Raw genomic sequence first — 26,999 nt, forward strand, 5'->3', positions numbered from 1 at the left:
TGATGTTTTAACTATATTGTTATAGCAATATAGTTTAAATAAGTACATAGTTACAGATAAAAGAAAGTTTAAAATTTGTAGTTGCATATATAAGTCTTAATAACTTTTGTATTGAATATTTTATACCATATTGATAACATCTTATTTATCTTTGTATGGAATATGCTTTACATTTATTCGTTGCTATTATTAGCTTTTATTATTACTTTATATGTAGCAATTTTCTAACGGTAAAAAATGTTCCAAATTTGAATAAAATATAAAAAAGTTCTTATTAGTATGTATAGTTTCTTGTTTTGGTCCTATGTCAAATATCCTAAAATATTATAAATTGTTTTGTTTGTTAAAATAAAAGCAAGATTGAAATATTAAAATTCAAGGTTCCCAGTGGGACTAAATATAATTCTGTTTTGTAATATTATGATGATATTTCATTTATCTTTTAAACTTTCTTTTGTCCACCACTGTATATCGACAATTTTTCAATTCTCAAGAGGTATATGTTACAGGTGTAATATATGATGGTAAAGAACGTATAATGCAAGATGCTGAAATGATATTAGAAACTCCAAAAGGACATTTAGCTAATGTGAATAACTCAGCTGCAAGAATATTTGTGACATATAGACGAGCAACTCGTAAAATGCCATGCAACTCATTAGTCGTGACTGATATTTGTGTAATATTAACAAATAAAGGAGAAACTCCCCCACATGCATTCTGTGTTATCAATAAAAATTTGAACAAAGGCATGTTGGGTAGTGATGTGTTTCTGTGTTATAAGAAATCTATGAATCGGGCAAATTTGATATCTTTTAAACCTACAATACTGTATAAATATCCAATAGTTGATTACAGCAGTTTTATTTTTCCAAATTCTGTGGCAATGTTTTGTTTGCCAATGGGAGCAACAGTAGAATGCTGGCCCAAAGTAGCATGTAAACCTAAGCCAGTGTTTTCTACATTTGTTTTGACAGTTGCTGATGCAGCTCAAAAGATATATGGATCAGCAATAACATTTTATGAAGAACTCGAATTAGAAATGGATAAACCAAATTTTAAGGAAAACCAACAACCAGCGGATGTACTCATGGAGAATATGAAGAATTCTGGTATGAAATCTTTTGTATATTTATATATAGTATGATGTAGATATGATTTCATGACTGAGATATACATATGTATGTATATACATGTATGTAGTTTTCTCACTTAGTGGTTTATTTGCTTTACCTTTTTATATAACAACCATATGGGATGTCCTATAAATCATAATGTAAAAGATGTAAAATGTCAATGAAGCTGATTATATAAAATTACTTCCAAAGAAAATTATGTAAACAAAAAATGTAGATCAAATTTTTTGATTGCTTCCGAGAAAAGTGATATTCAATGTAAAATTATGATATATAAGATAGGTACATTTCGTATGTGATCAAATTTTTAGTTAAGAATTATATGTGTATTCTAAATAATCATATGTGTTATCCAATAATATTAATATATTGGTAGTTTAGATATTGTAGTTTAAAAAGCATTAAACTTTGTAGATAATAGACAATGAAATGAGACTGAAATTATTAATCTTTACTTCTTCTTATCAATTTTAAATGATACTTTATTTTTGTGTTTTTTGAGAGAAGAATTATTTTCATTAATTGGAGATGTTTCACTACAAGCATTAAAAAATTCAATTTATTAACAGATCACATCAACACATTTTAATAGCGATGTAATATTTGTATTAAAGAATTGTTATCATTGTTGGATTAGTTTTAGCAACAAAATTGCTTGATTACCATGATTTTGCATGCATGATTAGAACCTAGATTTGACATCCATTATCTGTAAAAAATGAAGATTGTTTATATGGAAGAAATAACAAGTGCTGAGTAACTAAAACAAAGATTTATCCTTGTTTTTGAAGAACTTAGAAGACAAAGCGTGTTGCAATTAATTCATGATATTTGATAGTGTAAAACTAAAGAAAGATTTGCTTATGCCAGCATGGGTAGATATTGCTTATCATTTATTACTAGAAGTAATAGTTTAATATTGTTTCATAAAATAAATTATTAAGATTACGATTTAAATGCAGTTAGTACTAAACCTATTTAACCTAAACCTGTAGTATTATAATTATATACTTAGTTATTTTTCTTGATAACTAGAAAAGCAATCAAAAATGTTTATTTTCTATGTTTTACTTTTTTTTATAAAGAATCATCATGTCCTACAATTTATTGGATATCCTATATTCAAGGGAAACAATATGAAGTGAACTATTATAATAGCAATTATTTACTTTTTAAATTTGATTCCAATTTTATTAAAATTATAAATTAATCTTTATCACAAGTTAAAATTTACATTATCATATTTAATATATATTTATAATAATAATAATAACAATAAATAATATTAGAACAGTTTTATGCTACATACAATAGAATTCATATTTAATAAGCACATACGTAGTTCAAACAAAAATGCTACACATATTCAAATTTAGTTACTGCTTACTATTTATACAAGGAGCTTTAGTATTTATTTTTAGTATTTATTTTTAGATATTGATATTTTAGCTATAAAAAGGTTTCATTAAGTAGTATTCGTAGTACCTAATGAGGAAAAGAAATACATATACATGGTAATTATTATCTTCTTTGATATCTTCAAGTCTTATGACATATAGTAAGGACTTTTTCTCCAACAATAAGTTTATATCTTTACTTATTTTGAGACTTTTTTTGTTTACAAACTGATAGATATCATCTTTTATCTTTTGTAACAAAAAATTTAAAAAACAAAAAATTGGAGCCTTAAGAATATTTTTTTTAAATTAAATGTTATTTTTGCAAATATTATTATACGCCTCGCAGTAATATTATAAGACTATTAATTTTGATCGAAAAATGATCGATCTCTGAACTGCTGTAACTTCTTTACTTTAATTTATTTTCTAATTACTTTCTCATAATCTTTTGATCTTTGAATTAGATTGTCCAGGATAAAAGCCTCTTCTTTGCATCGATTTCACAAATGTGGATATACGATTTTTCGTTGCCGTCACACTTTCAATGAATAGTACGCAGCTGACATTGGTGAAGAGGTCGCACAGTCAGATTTGCATTTCGTATATATGTTTTTAGTGCATGAGTTTCGTACATAATTTTAATGTGTGATTGTGCACTGTATATATGTACATGTACACAAATTGTATTTGTATATATATTAAATACAGATACTAGCAACAAACACGCATTGAATGCACATACTAAATATACATTAAAAATAGATGTTAGAAGTATATGTTAATATACGCATTATACACACATACTAAACATTAAACACTCATGAAAAACATACACACAAAATGCAAGTCCGCCTATGCAACTTTCTGGTATATCTAGTGTGATAAAACGAGAATAATAAATCGTATAACTTTTAGAAGAAGTTCGTCGAATAAGGAACAAACTTTGTTTTTTAAATTCATTTCAAAATGAATCGCAAACAAAATGTATTAGATATCATAGGGCCGGGATAAATAGAATTTATCTTCTCTTTCACCTCCTGCTTCCGAATATAAAAGTGCCTTACTATATCTATTATTTAATGTCGCATCACTTGCTTATACCGGTTACTAGCAACATAAGAAAACAAACATGAGAACAAATTTGTCATAACGTTTGGTAGGTTTTAAATATTATATTAACCTTTACATTGATTCTTTGTCCTTTAAGTTGTCGTTTAGGATGCTCATTAGGATGTTCTCATATTAAATCGTTGTCTGTATGATGTATGCATGCTGTGTATGATGAAGCGTTCTTCTACTGTCAGATGTCATGTATTGTGTACAGGTCGCGGGATGGGGGCTCTTTTTTTATCTGATATTGGTAACTTAATTGCGTTGTTATAGCGAGCGTGGTATATTGTTTTAAAAAAAATTATCTTTGGTCGATGGTAAACGTGGTTCTGTAGATGATTTCCATTTTTCATTTCAATTTTCTTGTATTACTTCTTTTAAATAAGAAAGAACGATTTCAAACGATGCACCTACGCTACGATCAGGTTGGCGAATCAGCTATTTTTCTGACTGTTCTGTCCGCTCTTTCATTTCCTTCGATGCCTATATGAGAAGGGATTCAGATTACTATGACGGAATTATTATTTTGGATTGTCTTGACTTAAGATTTTTGATATTCTTGGATGGTGGAGTTGTTTGTCCATTGATTTTGGATTGCTTGGATGGTATTTGCAGAATCGTAAGAAGTAGCGAAATACATATTTGTTTCGATCATTTTCTATCATTTCCATGGCATGTTTTAACGCGTTAAACTCAAAAAAGAGATATGTAGAAGCTTCATGATGAAATTTGACTTTTATGATCAATTGACCAGATACGTATAATTGCATAATCAGTGCTGTTTTAAATTTTAGAACCGTCAGTATATACATATGTGCAGAGATAAATAGGATATTGGTCGCCGATATTTATAGGAGAAATTCAGAAATTCAGCGAAAAGTAGGTTTGAGGAATTACCACTTCTAGCTGTTAAACGGCCAAATTAGAAACGAATTTCTTCGCTCGGTGAGTTTGGTGAAAAAAATGTATTTGCACAGCGAGAAAAGGAAATATCCTCGTACCATACCGTTCCGAGCAGCCTCCGCAGAAAAATGTGCGCACGGTTCGCTGCCAGACCACACATACACTGTCGGCCATAACTATTTCATATAAATTGTACGTTTTTCATTGTTTTCACTCTTCAGTTATACATATTATTATTTATTATCGATCTATTATACCATCTGTATCATATATTTCTTGTAACGTAAACACAAGGTAAAGAAAAATTTGTTAGAATTATCTAATAAATATAACAAATAGGTTTCCTAATATTTACGGCCGGTAGTGTAGACAAACTTCTTTTCAATTTTTTTTAACACAATGTAACAATTGTTTATAAAAAAACGCAATTTAAAAAAAGGAGAACGCTGTTTCCAATCCGAAAGAGGTTTATTTAGATCTCAGCAAAAACTTTCTTCCTATAATAAATATATTCATAAATTAAATATATGCAATGTACAATGTACAAATAAAATGAAACACAACTAAAAATTAAAACACTTACTAAACCGTATTTTATGTTTCCAATTTAAACTTTATTCGTGAATTTAAATAATTTTAATTTATTCATTACACAAACATTTAAATCATTTTTTACTATAATTGTTCATTGTCAAAATTCATATTGGTGAACATGTTTCCGATAAACAATACATATTTATTGGATATGTAAGATAGTCTCAAAAGATAATAAAAATTTTTATGATATGTTATAATTAACGTGTATTTGTGTTATTGGTTGTTTGACCAAATATGTTTATTATAGAAATAAAAGCAAGTTGAAGCATAATTTTAGCACTGAATTTTGCTAATAGGGAGGTATAGGATTGAAAATTGGTTTATCATATGCTCTTTCGGCAAACTGTCATTAAAGCATTGTTTCCTAAAATCGATTCAAGGGAACTTTCGATACTATTACCCTGCTGTAGTCTTTAAACATCTGTGAAAATACCTCAACTAAAAATTTCACTTTAAATCAGTCTTTTCTAACTGTTTTCCATTATATCTAGAATTTAAAGAATTTACATGGTAATTTAAAAATAATCCTTATGGTTAGTAGAGATGGAATTGCTAAATTTCGGATGTGATTCTACTAACTCAAATTTGCGAGTAGAAGAAAAAATTGCCGATCAGTAAAGATAACTTGATGCTTTGTTTTTCTTCATCTTTAAATCCTGTATTTGCCTTTTTGCCTCTTGAACTAGCACAGTACGCGTCGCTATCTCTGTGCAAGTTTTTGATTTGTTACAGTTTATGCGCTTATGGCTTTTAAAGAACGTAAGTTACCACAAGCTGTTATTTGAGAATTTTCCAGTGACACTTCTTGACAATCTTGAGTCTGTGTGCTTACATGGTGAGAATTAGTCGGATTAAGGAGAGATCGGTTATCTTCAACGTCGTGTTTTTCAATCTATCTCCTAATTTAGTGTTGTTAATGTTGCCCCGTAACATAATTAGTTATTTATATATTTATTAGTTATTTATTACATTATTAATATATATATACACAGGGTGGTTGGTAACTGGTGCTACAAGCGGAAAGGGGGTGATTCTACGTGAAAAAAGAAGTCGAAAATATAGGATAAAAATTTTTCGTTTGAGGCTTTGTTTTCGAGAAAATCGACTTTGAATTTTCGCTCGGTACGCGTGCACTTTATCGCGTCTCGTTATAACGGATCTCACTGTAGATCGTTGTCTCGATGGAAAAATTAAAAAAAATGTTTATTCTATATTTTCGACTTCTTTTTTCGCGTAGAATCACCCCCTTTCCGCTTGTTCCACCAGTTACCAACCACCCTGTATATTAGTTATTAGTTATAGTAAGTATTTATAGCAGAGTTCCGTTCAGTCATAGTCAGAGTTGCTTTGGCAGTCGGGTCATATTGTTAGTATTATATATTGTTAGTAGTACAGTCTCGGAAATATCTACATTCCTAGGCTTTTGATCGTTGCAACTGTAACTAAACTAAACTGGCCATCGCGTATTAGATCATAGCTGGATCCAAAGAGTCTTTCGGAATTATGTGTATCTTATTGTACATGAGTTGCCATCTGAACGCGATCTTAGCAGATTTGTTGAATAAGCGTCTTTGTAGGTGATTGAGTAGTTTGGCATCTGCCTTTTACGTGTATGGAAGTTGTTACTACGTTTGTATTTACTTAGTAATACTTTATTTGTAGTGACGAGGATCATCTGAATCGTGTTTAGCACGCTGTATTCGTCTGAAGGGTCATAGAAATAAAAGATTCCTGGAGCCTTTTTATATGAAATAGGAATTACGCCGTAGGCAAAATGTGAAATGTTCAGTATGTAAACAAGCTTATCGTTATATCATACTTACCTTGCTAATATCTACAAGAATCTGTAGTTTCTAAGGGTGTCAGAAGGGTTTCTACAGCTAGTTTGATCTTTCTAAATGTACCGAAAAGAATATCGGGATGTATGAGTTGAGGATGTGTTATGATATATTTACTATCCGCAACGGCATTCGATTAATTATTAGGGATTAGATTATTTATATCGTTAATATATTCGTTTAGAATATTGGTTAACTCTAACGTTAGTTCCTCAAACTCGATCTCATACTCGTTTTGGGCAATATATAATATTTAATAAATTATAAAGTTTGATGTTGTTACTGTTGATAGAAGTTAGTTTGGAATTAAAGAAATTGACATATATTCTATATACCATGTTCTGTTTTATACATAACTGCTCTTAAGCAGCTGCAAATTTTGTGTTACATTCGTATCTTGGTAAGATGCTCTAGTATATATCTAGGTATGGTATGCTTGCTTCGTACGAGTTGCTTCCTGGAGGCGCTAGGCATTGGGTTTACTGGGTGGAAACATAATCTACCTCGGATGTATCTAATGAAGAATTCGCTAGTTTTAACCTGTTAACATGTATAAGTTCGGATTGATACTTAATATTTAACATTCTGAATGTATACCATGTCTCCGATTTGGTATTTTGGTACGCGTTTAATTATTTTATTGTCGTAGATCTCCTTGCGTTTCTCCTTTGCTATATGTATATGTTTTCCTTTCGCCTTTTCTATTTGGAATTAAAGATGATTCCTTAGGTCTCTTATGTAGTCTGTTCCTCCATTGCTTCATATGTTGCCGTATTATATGAAAGCGTGATTAATTTAATGAATACGTCCCAATTGATTCAATCCTGGTTTACGTAGTGTCTAAGCTATTCTGTTATTATATGGTGTGCTCTCTCAAGGTTGCTATTTGATGAGAGCCTATAAGTGATAGCCCGTGTTGATTTTATTTTCAGAACCTTTCCCAATTAGCTTCTCTCGAAACACGTAAATTGATAGGTACTCTTTCATGAGATTATCGTCTATTTTCTTGGTCGTGATATCCTGCAGGGTGATCAGTGTTATGAGTTTCGTTAATTGGTCTTGTATCGATAAGATATAACGGATTCCCTTATTTGTTCTGGATAGTGAACTTATTAAGACACTGACGACTATTTGGTGTGCTGCCACTGCTGTATTTGTAATTTATAATTCAATCCTTGCTTTGGTTTTATTCGTTCATCTTTGCTTTCTCTGTAAAATTGACAATGTAATATTTCTTCTGAGGTATATACTTTTCACATTAAGCATAATATCTCTTATTCTCACTACAGCTTTAAAAATTTTCGCGTGTCCATTTAGTGCAGATTCGTGTACCTGTTTCACGAATATCTCTCAGTCCATGGACATGGTTCTTCTGTAATTAAGTTGACGTGAATGTCGGTGTCACTGAAAATAAAATCGATGATATTGTATAGATTCCTTGTTTGGCTTTTGATGGCTTTTTACGAGTTATAATTCTTTCAGCCTATATTTCTTAGCCAGGTTGTTGGGTATTTGTCATCCTCTATCGTTGAATTTTAAAGGCTCAACTTTCGTTAATACAGCTGCGATGTGTTTAACGGATATTTATTCATGTGTATTAGTGCTACCAATGGTTTCATGTTCAGTTTGAATTTGCTGTACTTCGATTCCTGATTAAGTAGGAATTTTGTCACATATTTCTCTAAATCCATTATTTCTTCAAGCATGTTACTGATATCGCCTTCCCGTTCGCTGAGAATTTTAAGTGTTACCAATGAGATGGCACTTCTCCTACAGAAAGAATGCGAGGCAACGCATCAGCGTATATTAATCTTTCCTTTCTTGTACTCTATTCCATATTCGCATTCTTCCAGTTAAAGGCGTCATCGCATCAATCTTTAATTAGGGTTCTCGACGGTCATCAATCAAACTAGCGGTCTGTGATCGATAACAATTTTAAATTTTCGGCCATACAGGTATGATCGGAAATATACACATACTCATATTGCGGAGTTATATATTTCGGCGTTATTCAGGATTCTGAACGCGTATACCGGTTATCTGATCCTATTGGCTGAGTACCGCTCCAAGATGCATCGGTTGTTAGAAAAAATAACTTTTGAAATTTGCGATATTCTGGTACTGATTTCGTGATTAGTGCTGTTTCAAGTGATTGCAACGATATTTTCCGTAATTTTTTCCTATTTTCAATCGATAGTTTTCTTCAAGAACGCCATCGGTTTGGCTAATTTGTTAACGTCTTGAAAAAATTTTCATTAATAACCACAGTCTTAAGAATCGTTTAACTTGCTTAGGATTACTAGGAGTTGGAAATTCTGTGATGGTCTTAACCTATTCCAGGTTTGGTTTCACGCCGCTTTCTGATATGACATGCCCGAGGTAGATCACTTCGGGCCGCAGATACATTTATCAGTCTGCAGTTTCAGGCTTGTCTTTTTCAACCGCTGTAATAGTACTCGTGGTTTTTTTATTGTGTTCCTCGGGCGTTTTGCCGTATACGATTATGTCGTTCAAATATACAGAGCATGTTTGATTGATAAGGATTTTCAATGCACCATCCATCACGTTGAACTAGCGGGATCGTCTTTTAAAAGCCAAAAGCATTTGATTTGGCATTTGTCGATATTTGTAATGCTCATATGAAGCATACGAGTATTTCGGGTTCATGGACATATGGTGGAATCCAGAGGTTAAGTCAAATACGGAGAAATATCTTGCCTTCTTTCTTTTTTAGGTACCCCTCAGAAAGAAAAATTGTATAGGGAATCGCTAGGTTGGATATTGCCTTTATTGCTGACAGAATCGATAACATTTCCAGTCATAATCGAGAGTCAAAGGTCAGTCATAATAATTTGATTACAGTTGATTTTAATTCTTGGTTGTTGAGGGTCAACTTTATGATTATGGGATGCCGATTTCTGCAGAAAATAATTATTTCTGATTTTTGGTTAGAAAATTTGAATCCGGTAATCTGTGACATTTTCATAATTTGTTTAATGTTTCTTGTAAGTATATTTCAGTGACGTGACCGTTCTTTCTTCTGAATATTATAGTTAAATCGCCGGTAAATAATAACCCTTTGTCTGGACTGGTAATTTCCTTAGCTTTAGAGGAGGAAAGAGCGTTGTTGGCTCTGATTTTGATAACTCCTATATGTAAGAAATTACTGATGAAAATTATCATATCATAAGTCATAAGCTTTTTCTATGTCGGGAGATACGACAGTCAGATGGTGTTGATTGTCATGTGCGTCGCGTGTTAATCTCCAGGTTTATTAAATTGCTATAGGTAGAGAAAATCACTTTGAAATTTGGAAATTAACAGATATTTTTCTAAGTCCTAACAGAATCTATAGTTAATGATATTTTCTGTTAATTTGCACATCGTATTAGTGAATGCAATCGGACGATACTTGTCTAGGCCAGTTGCAATTTTGGCTTTAAGATAGGAATGACTATGGCTTCCTTCCACCTGTTTGGGAATACATTGTGAATCCAGATACAGTTGAATAGGGAAAGCATGTAATCAAGGGCAGGTTGAAAAGAAGGATGTTTGCAATTCCATCATGCCTACGACTGGTATTGTTACATTTAGTTAAAAAAATATTTTAATTCAACGGTTCGAAGAGGCATATCCAGGGCAGATATGGTGGATGAGTCATGGTTTGTATCTGAGGAAGTCGATGGGTGTACTTTCTTTTTGTGATGTTGGAATTCCTTTCAGTACTTATCGCTAAAATTGTTTGAAATGTTGATCCTAACATGTCCGATATTTCATACGAATCTGTGGCAAGTGAGCTGTCTTCTTTAGTCAAGGCGGGCATTAGTGATTTAAAACTTTGATCGCTTTTATTTTTTTCCAAATTTCAATAATTAGAGAGGAGTAGTTCGTTTATTCGAGATATAGCTCTACATTCTTTAAAATTGATAAGATTTATCAGAGATTTATGTGTTTTTATATCCATTGAAAGATGTTTGCAATTTTTAATAACTCGTTCCATCATGAATCATATTGGGTTTTTATATTACTGGAGTTTTCTGTTTTTGGAGTAGATAAGGCAGTTGTCTTTGTAATAATGTTTATGAGGTTTATAAATGTTTCGTTTATTAAATCAGCATTTGACGGATTTGGTTCCATATGTCGGGGAATTGAATTAAATATTCTGTCAAGGAACATTGCCCAATTGATTTCTTAAAACTTCCATCTTGAGAGCTTGTGGAATTAGATGTCATAACTCAGATGATATTTTAGTGTTATCTTGATTGAGAAGTGGTCGCTATCGTACAGATCATTTACTACATTGCATGTGATATTTTGAGCAACTGAAGGGTTACATAGCGATAGGTCCATTGCATTAAAACAGCCAGATGCTGTGTTAAAGTGGATAGAATTATTGATGTCTAATAGAAAGTCTAAGTTGGCAGATTATGTCTCCTTCACGATGATAGTACCACGTGTATCAGTTTTGTAAGAACCCTACAGAAGTTTATGGCTATTAAAACCAAGGATAATAAAGGGTTTCGGTAATTGGTTCATTAGGTGAATAACTTCGTGTTCATTTAGATGCTGGCTGTTTCATATATAGATGTTGTATATGTGTATTGTATGTTTTATGGAAGATTTTGACGACTACAGCTGCAAACCTGAACGTGACTGTGATTAGCTATAAATGTTGTCTTTCATGAATGTACCAACTGCTCTGCTCGATTGGCTGGGTGTGCGATTTTTAAAAAAGGTTTTGTAATTTTTGATCTTACTAAACACAACGATAAGGAAATAAAAAGAATTTATGGCCCCTTATCTATAATTATGAAATATCCTTTGTGGCATTAATTCGATTAATTTGAGTCTTATTTTTCAAGTAATAAATGATATTTTACGTAAAAAATCTGCTAGTATCAATGAATCAGTTAGTGAATTTTTCTTTCTATCTCGTTCATATTTCATGTTTCTCACTGTAATTTCAACATCCACCAACTGAAACAAATGGCAGCATATACATACATAGGATTTCGACTGTTACATTAATTAGAGTGAGAAATATGAAGCATGAATAAGATAGGGACAAAGGTATCTCAGTTGTGTCATTGATACCAGTATATTTCGAGTGTAAAATTCTATCGTCTATAATTTGAAAAATAAGTCTCAAACGACATTTTTATGCATGAATAATTCTCGTTGTTTTAATGTCATGAACTAACCTTGTAAATATCCTCTACATATTTTGTGACGCTCTATATGGCATTTATATTAATGAAAATTTCCAAGAAAGGTGCACAATATGTTTAGATTTATTTTAACGCATTTTCGGTGTATCGAAACAGAATATGAAATAGGTAATTTAAGTGTACATTGATTTACCACGGCATACACATTTATGATAAGTCAAGTTTTATGTAATATTTCGTTACTAAAAAATGATGAATAATCTAAAGTTACAATGTTACCATGTAATCAATATACTAATAATATATACATTTTTGTTGATTTTTCTCACTAATCCGTATGGTGCTTGTGACCCTAGCTCTAGCGCATTAATTATTTTTTTAAATATATAGATAAAAACAGAGCAATAGAATTTACGTTCATTTTACTTTTTCGTATAGTACTTTACTTTAATTACTAATTTGACTGCTAGTACTTCAAAACATGACTATTTTATTTAAAAATCTATTTTATTTTAAAGAGTTTATTAATAACTATTTAAACATAAATGCTAAGAAACATTATAGAAACGTCTGTTATTCGAAACAACTAGTTGGAAAACATGCATTCTTAAAGATTTATAGAAAAAAAAATAAAGTAAGATCAGACATACGTTTATTGAGTTAAAGATATCCTTTTTATCGTGTTTATGCTTGATTAACTTGTAATATTGAAACATCTTTACATTAACTGATGCTTAGTTTATAAGTTATTAAATTCTTATGCGAATTATTTTACTTTCGTACTCTAGAATTATTATTAAATTATCCTAATTTATGAAAGGAAATGCGTACATTAAGCCGTGATGAAGCTTTAGTATAAGATATGAGATAATAGATTTCAGATATGTATAACATTTTTCAATCATATACATATATAATTGTTATTCTTGTTCTGAAAGCTAGTAATGAACGAAGGATCTTTTTAATAGGTTCCATTTAGAAATGCTAATTTTCATACAATGAAATAATATATATAATATATTACGAACAACTATTATAGAATCATTTTATGTTCAACTATTTAATCGGAGTGGCGGTTGCAGTAGAGGATGTGGTTATACGTTTAAATCACATTATGACTTTAACGAAGTAACATAATAAAATAGAATTTTGATAAAAATACAAATCATTTTTTTTTATAATTTATATAAAAATGGTTGCGCGCATTAAATAAATATAACGTTATAAGATTAATTCTAGAAAGAAAAATAAAGAACATTTTTCTCTTGTTTCAGTTGAACACGCAGAAATTGACTACCAACAGTTAAAAATGAAAACGCAGAAGCAATCTGGAATATTTAAAAAGCTCACATTAGCTCAGTTAGAAAAATTACAGTATACAAATCCTGCAACGCAATCTTTGAACATTAGTAAATCTATATGCATCTTATCACATTGGCCGTTTTTTGACACATTTGAGAAATTTTTAGTTTTCTTACATAGCATGTGTAATAGCAAACCGCAACAAGTTCCTATTGAGAAATATATAGCATATTTTTTGTATGATATACCATTTCCAAGTCCACAGAGACCGAGAATTCTTGTGCAGTTAAGTACTACGGACAGATTAATTTTGACTCAACCAGAAGATTTGGCGCTTCCTAGGTCTGGTGCCAGTTTTCGACAGTTACTGATAAATTTAGGATCCGATAATTGTTTGCTTATATTATTGTTAATCCTTACTGAACAAAAAATACTTGTACATTCGTTACGTCCTGATGTACTTACATCGGTGAGCGAAGCAATCGCTATGATACTATTTCCATTTAAATGGCAGTGCCCGTACATACCTTTGTGCCCTCTTGGATTGGCTGAAGTAATGTATTTTATTTTATCGGTTTAATGGTAAATGCCAAAGGTAATAACAAATCTTATATTTTAGGTTCTGCATGCTCCACTGCCGTTTTTAATAGGAGTAGATTCCAGATTTTTTGATTTATATGACCCTCCTTCTGATGTTAATTGTGTAAATTTGGACACAAATAATATAGCGATTTGTGATGATAAAAAATATTTAAATGTAAAACTGTTACCAAAGAAAGCAGCTAGACAGCTTAGAAATTGTTTAGAACATCTTTATTCGAAGTTGATTTCTTTGGGCAAAAGTTATTCAATGAAAGGTATGTTTAGTATTGTTGTGCTTGTTCTTTTTTTATCACAATATTTTCATCTTTAATGACTTTGTTTTTTAGACACAGAAGATGAAGAATTTAGTGTGGATAAAGAATTTCAGCAGAAGCGAAAAGAGCAGGCTTTGGAGCTCGAAATACAAGACGCTTTTCTAAGATTTACCGCCACTATACTCAAAGGTTATCGTGCTTTTTTACTACCAATTACCAAAGCGCCAACAGTTGGTTCCACAGATCCAACTAGTTTGTTCAATATACAAGCGTTTCTTAGAAGTCGGGACAAGGCTCATGCGAAATTTTATAGTATGTTAGTGAAAACGCAAATGTTTATAAGGTTTGTTTTTATTAATATTTCTTTTATATTATTTACAAAGTTTAACATAATAAATCATTTATTAATATCATATACGGCGATACTGCATATAAAAAATTCTTATGAAATAAGCAGATCATTGCTGTTATTTAAAGAATATTTTCGATTACTACGAATTTAAATTTTGAAATTCAACTTTTGTAGAACATTATAGATATAGATCGAGTCACTTTTTAATTTTTATAAAAAGTGTGCAATATTAACGGGTATATATGGTATTAAAATTGGCTTTCTAAAATATTCTACTCATTTAAGATATTCAAGTGATTTTGAATTATTTGTTTGTAATGTTTACTTTCTGTGTGAAAATTTTAAGAATCCATTTTGTAAGAAAATATTAAATCTATTAGCGTCTATTAGTTTTAAAGCTAACAGGTAGTCATACATGGGGTATTTATCATAATTGTCGCTGTGATTTTTTAAACACTTCTGATAATTTGACAACAGAATGTTACGAATAAAAATTAGTCATCGCTAAATCGATAACTAATAATAATATTGAAAATCTTCCAAGAATTTTTTATAAGAATACTTATTAATACAATATAAGTCAAATATAAAAGTTCATGTTTGTCGTATATTGCGTTAATAAAACGTTATGTATTCTTATTGCATTTCACAATAAGAAAGAAAACTTGACTGCTTAATAATGGAAGTCATGATACATTATATAGCTTTCACGTAATCTTGAGTGCGAAAAATTTAGATACATCAAATATTAATATCAATATCACCATATGTACGTACATTGACATTTCTTGTTTCGCCAATTTCGTTTTATATATGTAATAATTACATATTGAACACAGTTTACAGCCCAAAGTCTTGAACAATTTTAACGAACAATCTTATTGTAAAAGCGAGCCGTGAAAGCTTCAAATATTTTATTAAGAAATACATAAATTATTAATTTTGTTTTTTTTATTTTTTTATTGATTTATCTTTTTGAATAATAATTTTTCATCTCGACATCGAATCAAATCAATCTCAAACGGAGTATTCTTTCACTGTTCTTCGATTACGATATACTATACGTTAGAATTTTCAAGCCTTTTATACATATGTATTTAATATAGATTCCCATGGTTCATAACATATAGATCTAATAACCTAGGGAGGATTATCTTGAGGATTGCAGAGTTATAGTTTGCAGAGTCCAGATTTCTGGCATCTAATATTCTACAGACAGAAATATGTATATGAAACTTTTTTAATTATATCTACATTGATTCATAGTACTGTTAATTGTATGATCAATAGTTTGCAATATCGTGCCGTTTCAAACTGAAATTAATGCTTTTAAACCTTTTACCGTTGACTTTAGTTTAATTTGTAAGATCTAAATTCATTGGTAAAATGAACGACTATTAGCAAATATCTCAACAATCAATGTTTCTCAGTAATCTTTGAAACATAATTTTTGATTTTATCCAGAAAGAAACGATTTTTTTACGAGCTTTCAGATTCATCAGATCAAATTAGTATAATTACTTTCGCATTTTACAAACACCAAGTTTGTTATTAATATACATAAATGCCGCTTTCATCATAAACCTGTCCATCGTTTTTTTTAATAATAATCAATTTCAGAAATTTACTGAATTATTACTTCATGTTTTATTCAATATACATATTCAATATACATACATAAAATGTTCGATCAAAAATACCAAAAAGTATAAGGGATACTTCTACAAGCTGAAATAAAATAAAAATGGAGAATTAAAAAGAGTGTCTTTGAGGCTCCGTTTATTTCAACTTTTAAAAATCAAGCGAAAGATTCTATATCCGAACCGAATATAAGGCAACGGAATATTGGACGACGGAGGCGCGGTGATCTGTGGATACTTGAGAACTCAATGATACATGTCCGGCAGCTTAATTTGCATTTTGTTTAAGTCGTACAGAAGTGGACATTTGGTGCCATACACTCTCCACTTTTGTAGAATATTGTAGATTAAACATTAGATGTGTCTATTCACAGATATCTATAAGAGAAAATCGAACTCTACCCTATGGAATTTTCGAATTGAGAGAATTAATGTCTCCTTCGGTCCACGAGTTTGTTTACATAATTAACAAGAATATGGTAATAAATGCAGCAAGATAATTATGGTAGTGTAATATTTCCGCACACTCATAAAAAAAAGAAAAAAAAAGAAACAAAAGCAAGTACAGAAAAATAAATTAAACCGATATTACAGCTACAGTTAATTAGTTATAAATTAAGATATGATACATACAGAGTCTCCCATATCCAAACTATGTAATAAGAAAACAAAATCATTCCGAACAGTAGAATTTGTGGATAACAGGATAATCACTTTTGTAATATTAAATTTTATTTATTCAAATAGAAATCAAGAAAATGGCCATTTTCTTTCATTAATTATAGGTCTTATATTTTTGGGCAGCTGAATTACATAAATTTTTTAACATAAGTATCTATATGTAACTAATGTTTTTTTATACCATTTAAACCTTTTTTTTTAATACATGGAATACTATGGGGCAAAAAAGCACAATCTTCAAAATCAAAAATTATCATTTTTATTTGCTGTTTGAGTTTGAGTAAAATTTCTACTTATGGCATCCTTATAACCCATAAAAGCACTAATCATCACGAAATTAAATACTTTAATCTCTTATATTTCGATTAGGAATATTTTTTTGTGAAATCTTGCATCTCGTATTTTAGTAAGCATGCTTTGCGAATATGAAAAGCACATCAGAAATATAATAATACGTATGATAATAGCGTTTGTAATTGAAAAAGATTTCTGTGTGTTACTAGTAGACAGTCTATTCGTGTAACAGGATGTACGAATATTAGGTATTCGGATAATGAAAGTTCAAATACAGGAGGCTCTATTGTATAATGAAAAACGAGAATTAAATTATTGCGTTGAATAGATCTTTCAATATTTCGCTTTTGTTATTGAAATGATGCTGCTCTTCCAAAGCTATTCTAGACCAAAAACAAAAGTCATGTTTGAGCAAAAGCGTAATTAATATAAAATTGGACATGTTGTTTATCAAATGTGTTCAGAAAGTACTCAAAGAATAAAGTAGTTTTGGGAGAACATAATCATTTTGACACCTGAATCTATTTTTTAATTGTATATTAATTTATAGTTAATCAATTATAGTTTTAATATCGGTTTAATTTCTTTTCTGTAGCTTCCATATTTTTTTCTTCTTTTTTCATTTTTTATTTCGTATGTCCAAAAATACATATATATATACATTAAATTATGCAATAATTATTTTTTCTCTGATTGTTATGTACTTTGTGTTTCTTACCTTATTTTTTAATTATCTGAGAAAATTCGAGGACTGAAGGAGTCATTAATCTTCTTCACGCGGAAATTTCATAAGGTAAGCTATAATCTTCTCTTATGGATTTCTGTGACAGATGTGTGTACACAGATTTAACGTTTAATCTACAACTTGTTTTAGAAAATGTAGGTAGGATCGTGTATGACAATGTAATGGTATTTTTCTCTATTACTTACTTATGAGGTAAGATGTTGGATATGTTTCGTTTGAGGATTACTTGCTTAGATTGATCTGTATTCGTTCATGTAGGAAGTTGTCGGAGTTTAGAAATTTTGGTTGGTTTTTAAATATCAGTATCTAATAAACAAAGCCGGATCATAATTTTTTTATTCTTCATTTTTACCTTATTTCAATATACAACGGCTCGCATTAAATCTTTTATCACCTCCGTTCGAATAGTTTATATATATATATATATATATATATATATATATATATATATATATATATATATTCTGCGAACTCGTGACTTAGATGATTGGTATCGCAAAGTTGACCTTGACCTTACATTTATAGGCTAAATTTCGTCGATCTTAGTATTCGTCATGAGAAATAAAAGTGTCAAAGGAACCATGACTCGCAAGTAAAACGTTCTCTTAAAACATGATCTTAAAGTTGCATTGCCTCCTATATTAACATTATTTACAATATGTGTATATTTCGCAATTAAATAGAAAATAGGTAGTATCATGTCAATATTATCAACGAGAAAACAGGGAATGACTCCTTAGCACATAAGACAATCCATCCTAAATAGAGCGGAGCACCTAGTTTCGTGATTTCCAAGTATACATTACAAAATTACTTGGTGTATGAGAAACCCCTTCAGGCCTGACTTTCCGCCTATAATTGTCATAGATTGGAGATCGTTACATCTTTCGATATCTGTCACTTGTTTCTGCATCAGCCGATTTCGATGAAGTTTTCAGCATGTAGGTACATAGATAGCTATATAACTGATATAAACGTACAAAATGAACTTTTAGAATTTGTATCGCAGGCAGAGATGAAAAGGTCGTAGAAACTTACTACATATTTTGTTTTCGATTTCGACCAGTTCCAATTTTTTCAAAATTTCTTTACACGTCATCTAATAAACTAATTCTTTTAACTTGTCAACCAAATTCAACTCGTTTGGTTGATTTTTAAAAAATGTTATTCTGTTTTAAAGGATATTGTAATATTAATATGAGCGAGTGTATTTATCTTGGTTTAATATCTTTTTGCCTCCATTGTACTGTCTACGTACTACCTACGTAATAATACGAAGGCTCGTTGTACATTGAAGGCACATGCAGAAAAACATAATATCCTATGCTTCCTCTTTTTCGTATAAGTTGCAAAATTACAATTTTAATGAAATGTTTCGTTAAAGTAATATTCATGCATATAGTGCAAAATGCAAGGAACAGTTACGTTTTGCAGAAAATTACTTTGAGCGAAATCTTTAATGTCTACAAATTTTTCCATTTTATGAAAATAATTTACAGCAAAATTTTAACAAGGGATTCTCGTTTCTTATTGTTTCTTCGGCAGTTTGATTGTTCCATATACAATGTTTTCATGATGTGTAATTTTTTAATCAGATACTATGCGTCAATGAGCAATTTTTAAACCTAAAACATCATATACATATGAAGCTGACGTTTAAAAATGATTTCCAACAAATAGTTATCTTTTACAAAAACGAGTGGTTCAAACACGAGTTACATACAGCGTTCGATAAATTGTAGTACAATCGACAAGGAGGGTGATTGTGTACACAAAAGATAGGTAAAAAAAATATGAAAAATTTAAAATGAAATTTTTCAGTTACTCTTCTAGTTTTTGAGAAAAATGATTTTGAATATAAAGATCATCATTAATCGAGTAAAAATACAAAACATTTCGTATGTAATTATATCGCGAATTAAATGAAATTTTAGACCTTATTATTATTTAACAATGATATTCTAACATAGAAATCAGTTTGTTTCAATCAGGAAACTTTCTAAAGAACGGGGTGGCGGTGGTGGATGAATGGACTGAATGTTTCTTGAACATTGATGTTTATGTTGACGTAAGATATATTACAAATACAACTTTTAACACTAGAACTACTATACCAGTCAAAATGACTGGTTTTACAATCTGGTTTTGAAATTCCTACTTCATGTTATATCTTTTTTCCGCAATAATGTAATGATATAACGAATAACATAACGAATTTTATTTTGTTCTTTATGTATTCAAACTCAAAATAATTTCGTACCAAGGCTAGGTATACTAATACCAGTCAAAATGACTGGTGCTTGTCATAGTGTAATAAAGTCGTGCAATCTGTTTACCGAACCCGAATTAATCAGTTTCCTGGTTTTGTGCAACTTCCCACACGTTTTTAGAATTTTTACTGCGTATCCTTCGATGGTATCAATTGTCAGGAAAATTCCGGATCGATCAGTAAATCAGTAGATCGCTAGATGCTAACGCTAGAAATACCACACTAGTCTCAGATGGATTAATAATACGAAAAATGTACTACATAACGTGAAATTCCTTTTGTAAGAAACTAATAAATCAATAAATAAAAGAATATTCTATGATCACGTATTTTTTAAAGACCAGTCGTTTTGACTGGCTTTGGTAGAAATAGCTTCGTCTTAACTATCGATAGATCTAGTGTTAAATACACACAAGGTGATTCTCTCACTAGCGATCAACGAAGAATGCAAGAAACCTCCCTCCCCGTGTCGGTCCTGGTCGATTGTATTACAATTTACCGGACAGTCGGTATAAGTGATTATTACTACTTACACGCTGTAAATAAAAAGAGATTCAAATTTTGAACATGCATAATAGATACAAACAGCATTTGTATTCGGTTTATTTATTTTAGAATGTATGTATCTAAATTTCTCCCTAAGATTATACGTTGATTTTATATGGTGCCAAGTATTTTCAATCGATTGTTTTAATTGTTCAACGGATGTAATCTACCCATCCGACCTGGAATAATCCACTAAATTAGTCCCAGTCATCATTGGAAATTATGACGATCTGAAATTTCTCTTGGTCCACAATGATCTTCTATTACTTCTTGTTTGCATTGCTATGAATTGTATAGACTCCTTCGTCTGCTAGATAATAATCCTCAATCGATAAATATATTATAAATAAAACCAGTTTTATATATATATATACATATACTATATACTACATATACATATAGCATATATGTATATATGATTAATGAAATTTTAACGTTTCTTTTCTAACAGAATGGTTAAGTTGCGATCTTTCGTTCCTTTGAGACTTTTAATCGTCACGACTAGTAGAATATGATGCAGTAAAAAAATTGAAATTGAAATTGAATTTCAAGATCAAAGCCAATTTCGCGACTACTTTTTGACACATCTCCGATGCAGAGATAACTTTTTACACCCTATACGTACAATGGCAAGCATATACATAGGAAAAGAATTTTATCAATATAAATATAAGACATCGTTCTAAAGAAGCGATTAAGATTTTTCTTTTTTTCGTTGCATACGTTAAAATCGGTTAAAAGCGCCTGTAATTCGTAAGCTCTACTTCTTATGGCGCGAAGCTTTTATAACAAACTCCGTTCAATTGTTAGTAAAAAGTAACAAATTTAAAATAAAAGAGATATTTGGGAAATAGCTAAATGGGGAAACACATGAAAAATAGTTTATTTTATAATATAAACAACTTATTTACTATAGATAACTATTGTAATATTTCGTTGGGTCACCTTTTTTTATATGAACTCAGCACAGCGACGAGGTATGAAATCAATGAAACAAACGAAATGTTCCAAGCATTCTTGATTTCTTTATATTAGTTGTTTATACATTTGACCTTTTTCGCTTTAATTTCTGTTTTTTTATTAATTAATAAATTAATTAATTAATAAATATTGGATTTTAATGGGCCAACTGTTAAGCTAGCCGACACACAACATTAACATTATCCCTCCAACTGTTAGTTCCTACAAATTCGTTTCGCCTTTTTGGACATATGCTTGGAATCGTTGCCAACCTGGAATTCAGTCGTTTTTATGTATTCTTAAATGAAAAGAATTAGATATTTATCCAAGATATTTACATACATAGAGATGCTAGTTTATAATACTACTAATATGGTAAATAGCACCAGAACCATTCGTATTCATTCATTCCAGCGTAGACAATTACAGAACCACCTCTTTCTTTAACAGTGGATTTCAAATTCGCTCTATGTTTTTCGTAACTTTTTCCATTTCATATAAAACGAGTATGGCGAATTTTAATGTAATTACATTAGTCCATTATTTTTTAATCCAGAAAAGATGTTCTTTAATGGGAGCTAGTCTCCTCGCTTTATGATTCTTTCGATTTATAAAAAATTACTCTTAAACGAAATTCAATCAGACATCGCCGCGAACAGTATAGACATTAATTTGTGTGCTCATTCGTGTTTAAATTTTGTCAGACGATGTACCGTTTTGTTCAATCGTGGCGTTATTCTCCGTGGGCTTTCGTTATTTACATTTACGTTAACTTCTATCTGTTTCAATGGACGGTATGATGGACAGCATTAATCGAAACTTTAATGCATTCCGAAATTTGATAAACCAATTTTTCGTTTTTAAGATGGAGAATTTCTAGGCGCTGCGCTGTGTGCGTGTAATATATTTTCCATGATTCGTTTCTATCTGCAAAAACTAATATTCCTAACTACATTTTACAAATACAATGCTTATCTATATATGATAATCAAATGAACTTAGCGAAACACATGTATACTCTAGAAATAAAGGATTAAGTTTTTCTTTGTTTAAAATTTTATATTTTTTTTTACTAATAGTTAAACGGATCAGATATCAAAATTTTATGCCGCAGTAGAGCTTAAGAATTATACTTTTAACACGTGCAAAGAGAAAAATGAAAATCTCAGCCGCAACTTGCGAACCATGTACAATGTTATGTATATATTGGCAAAAGTGTTTCCCAATTTATATATATTTATGATTGTCACTGTATATTGTTAATGACCTTATTTTCTTGATTTCTATAAAACTTATCGGATGTTCGGAAGTTAGTAATTTTTTATCGAAAAGAATAAAAGAATTATTATTAGATAACACGCAGAATATGAAAAAAGCAAGTGTATATATGCTATGACATATAACACGGTAGGTGATTTTGTACCTCTATATCTGCGGAGATTTGTTAAAAAAATTTACTGTAAAATAGTCATTAATTTTGAAAGTAAATTTATTAATTGCGTCATATTCTATTCACCAAGAGAGTACACAATTCTACTTTCAATTTTGATGTCAAACACATGATAATTATTGTGAGCTTTTCTGAATTTCTTTCACAGAAATTTTATCAATATCATTGTGCATATTGTTTTGTTTTATTGTTAGTAATTATTAGTAAGAAAGCATGCTGTGCCTGTATTGTGTTGTAGTAATGTTTCAAAAAATCTCCATTTGGAATGATGTAGAACGTTCGTACATCGCTATTATTTAATTACTATCAATAAGTAATGTAATAAGAATTAATTTCACGTTCGGTGATTATTACCTATAGATCATATGCTAGTTAAAAATAATGTTTTATTATGTGGATTGAGTGATACTTTTATCCTCATACATAATACCGATACATTCAATCTACATACAATGTGCATTATTTTCATTTCACTATCAAGAAGTTTTGAGGTTTGACTACATACATATATTATGGACTATAAATATTATTTTTGCAATATATTATTGTGTTTGATATTTTTTTAGATTTATAGAAGAAAGGAGTTTTGTATCTGATATGGACATGGCGGGTTTAGCATTTTTTGACGAATGTACCGAACGCATCGAAGAAGAAAATGGTGAGAATACACACGTATTTTGTAATAGTTTTCATTAGAATAGATGTTGTTCTATAAAAAATTATTATGTATACGAGTTTGATATAATTAGAGTGATATTAATAATTGGGCTATTTGGTCATTTTACACCAAATCGGTTACTCTTTGACGTCGCTATCAGACATTTTTTCAAAGTGGAAGTTCTCACGTATGTAAATAAAATCATATTACTCTGAAAAATTAATTTTATAACATTGAAAGTTATAAATATATTCTCAGTTTGTAAATTCCTCTTTGCAAAAATATGGTCATACTTTTCGATGTTTCATCTACCGTTTTTAAAATGGGATTTTTTAAACGAATGCTGCAGTGAGTTCCTAAAGGATGGGTGCGCCTCGTTTTACATATATTTTATAGTAGCGTTGTAAAACTGATCAGCACTTCAAGTATAGCATTTTTCATGATCGCAGCAAGTAATTAGAGATATGTTGATAGTCATAACGATCTAGAGACTTGATAGGGCACATATGATATGAATTGAAAATTAGCTCATCCTTTGAAGTGTATCTACAAAATTTATCTATTTGTAAAGAGAAGCTATTATAATTCGCTTTTAACTTATATTCTGCAAGCTGAAATTTTGTGACTCATCATTGAATTGCTAATTACTAACTGCTATTATAGATGTTGATCCCAAACAATTGACACGAATGCTTAGGTGCGTGTGGAACGCATACGGTCCTAGCTACTGTTAGATTAGTTGGTAATCTTACGTAACCCTTCCTTTTATGACTTCACTATATCCCTTTCATCAAGTATGAATGCATCGCGCGAAGAGCCCTTATGCAATCACGAGTAGTCGCCAGCGATCACTAATTTCAAAAAATATAATATGTACGAGCTTTCATCAGCGAATTGTCGGGCTGCATTATGTTGGCAACCACGAAAACATGAACGAAACACGGATGACTAGTTGTTCGCTACATTCGCATTAGGAACAATTTTTGCGCAGGTCGGACACGTAAAAATAGTATTTTTTATTCAGAAACGTACGAAAGGGGGCATAAAGCTCTCGTTGACAAAACTTATAATACGATCGCAGAGAAAGGCTATTTTAGTTACAAATTTTAAAACATTAGCGGTAATGAAAACATTAATTTCTTTAAAATTTTTAATATATAAGTTATCTTACATTTTCCTATATCTTGAAGAAATTCAGAGAATATTTGTTTTTTATTGCGTTCTTGTGCCTAATATTTCATTTCTCTCACATTTCATTCTTCAAGATTAGAACCTATACCATTTACAACATTGTCCTACACCACAATACATCCGTTCACGAAGCCAACAATTTTGCTCCGCACGAATTGATTTTAGGAAAACGAGCATGATTTCTAGCCCGTTTGCTGATCAAGAATTGGAAACCTACGGAAATTCGTGGAACCTATCGAATCGCGAGAATGACTGAAATCCGAAATTTTCCAACAGATTATTTAAATACGGCAAAGGAATGCACGATCCTCTCAGTTAAAAATTGGAGATTACGCTCTATATATTGGAGCAACCAAGAAGTAAATTAGGTCGTCATTATATTGGAGTCTATGAAATAATCGATTTAAAAAACTTAAACAACGTGATACTCTGAATGAGACACAATACATTTGTCACAAAAGTACTAAGATAAATTAAAAATCGCGTACACGGATTAACACTGAAAGCATCAGCTTAAAACCTGGTCTCATCGGGGTTGCAAATTGAACCAAAACTCGCGTATAGGACACCATCAGGAACCCATAACCGAATTGCCAATTAATATGTGTACCCTAACGATAAGTCTCACATATAGATACATAAAACAAACACTGCATCGTAATAAACGATGTTTCATCTAAAAGAGGAGATGTTACGTTCGTGTCACATAATTTCGAGAGCTGTGCTGGTATCCAATATTTCGGTTTCAGGTCGAATCGGGAATTCTATTATACTTGTGATCAGGCTGGGATCTCGACAGATTTTCAGACGATGTTCAGATAAATCGCAATTTCGTATTTTTTATTGTAGTCAAATGTGAAAATCGTTCTAAATTTAAAAGCTAAAAAGTGCATGATCTGATTGTAAAACTAAGAATTAGCGTCATACTTATGTGTTGAGAAACGTTTGGAATCCCGATTCGACCCAATCCGCGGCTTGGGTATTCGCGCCCCTAATAATTTCCTTATTTGGAGATTGTATGCTTGGCTTGGATCTCGGAAGACTCACAACCGAAACTAGAATCTTTTCCATGAAAATCCCATGTAGTGGAAAGATTTCTTCTATCTTCATAGCTCCTTTTACTCTAATTTTTCGGTATAAAAAGCTTAGCAACGAGGATTAAATTGGTTCAGTTAGACAAGAGACTATGTACGAGGTGATTCTGCGAGATCACGTATACAAGTCCTAGTTGAACTTACTTCAGCACTATACAATACGTCATGCTGCTGTTAGTCATTATTCTAGAGTACTTCTTGGCTCCCACTTTCTCGTTTGCCTGTAAATCGGGAAGGATTAGATTCTTGCTTCGTCAAAATCGAAATTAAGCAAAACTTCAAGTTGATATTCTTATTTGATTCCTTACTTCGTGACAATTACACTGAACACTTGTAGGTCCCGGTTTTCAGAATATGTACAATATTCTTTACCATATGCATAACGTTCTGTTCAATACGGTCCAGAGGACCCACCTTTGCCGCTAGAGATGTACCGATTAGTTAGCGTTACGAGCGATACGATATTAATATTTCCTTAGCGTTAACTATATATTGAGTTGATTTGTCGGCATATCACCTTCCTAGGGCTTCTGGTATTAGCCAGACATTGTTTCATTATGGCATCTACTTTTTTTCAGCAACCGATGTAATTAACAACGTTGGATTTATTGTACTAACAAACTCCATAATTTAAGAGTATCCCGGCTACGTAGTCGTCCCTTCCGACTCTTAACATCGATATGAATATATCTTTCTCAATAAACCTATATATTTTTATCATCTTCAGCTTGTCATTCATATCCGAAGAAAAGTTCAATACGGTACACAAATTGTGTTAATATATAATAATACAGACAATTATTTGTAT

The 26,999-nt window shown here is 30.8% G+C and overlaps 1 protein-coding gene across 3 annotated transcripts in view; it reads left to right on the forward strand.

Annotated features, from left to right (window-relative positions):
• LOC117239371 (DENN domain-containing protein Crag) overlaps positions 1-26,999 on the forward strand; it is a 47,283-nt gene that overhangs the window by 3,758 nt on the left and 16,526 nt on the right. For all 3 annotated transcript variants that reach the window (XM_033504869.1, XM_033504867.1, XM_033504868.1), the window contains 5 exons: positions 510-1,112; positions 13,427-14,007; positions 14,074-14,311; positions 14,384-14,654; positions 23,815-23,906. In XM_033504869.1, coding sequence (XP_033360760.1) covers positions 510-1,112; positions 13,427-14,007; positions 14,074-14,311; positions 14,384-14,654; positions 23,815-23,906 — 1,785 coding nt within the window. The remainder of the gene's footprint in view (positions 1-509; positions 1,113-13,426; positions 14,008-14,073; positions 14,312-14,383; positions 14,655-23,814; positions 23,907-26,999) is intronic.

The sequence above is a fragment of the Bombus vosnesenskii genome, unplaced genomic scaffold (genome assembly GCF_011952255.1).
Source record: "Bombus vosnesenskii isolate JDL3184/JDL3185 unplaced genomic scaffold, Bvos_JDL3184-5_v1.1 scf7180000013957, whole genome shotgun sequence".
Lineage (NCBI taxonomy): Eukaryota > Metazoa > Arthropoda > Insecta > Hymenoptera > Apidae > Bombus > Bombus vosnesenskii.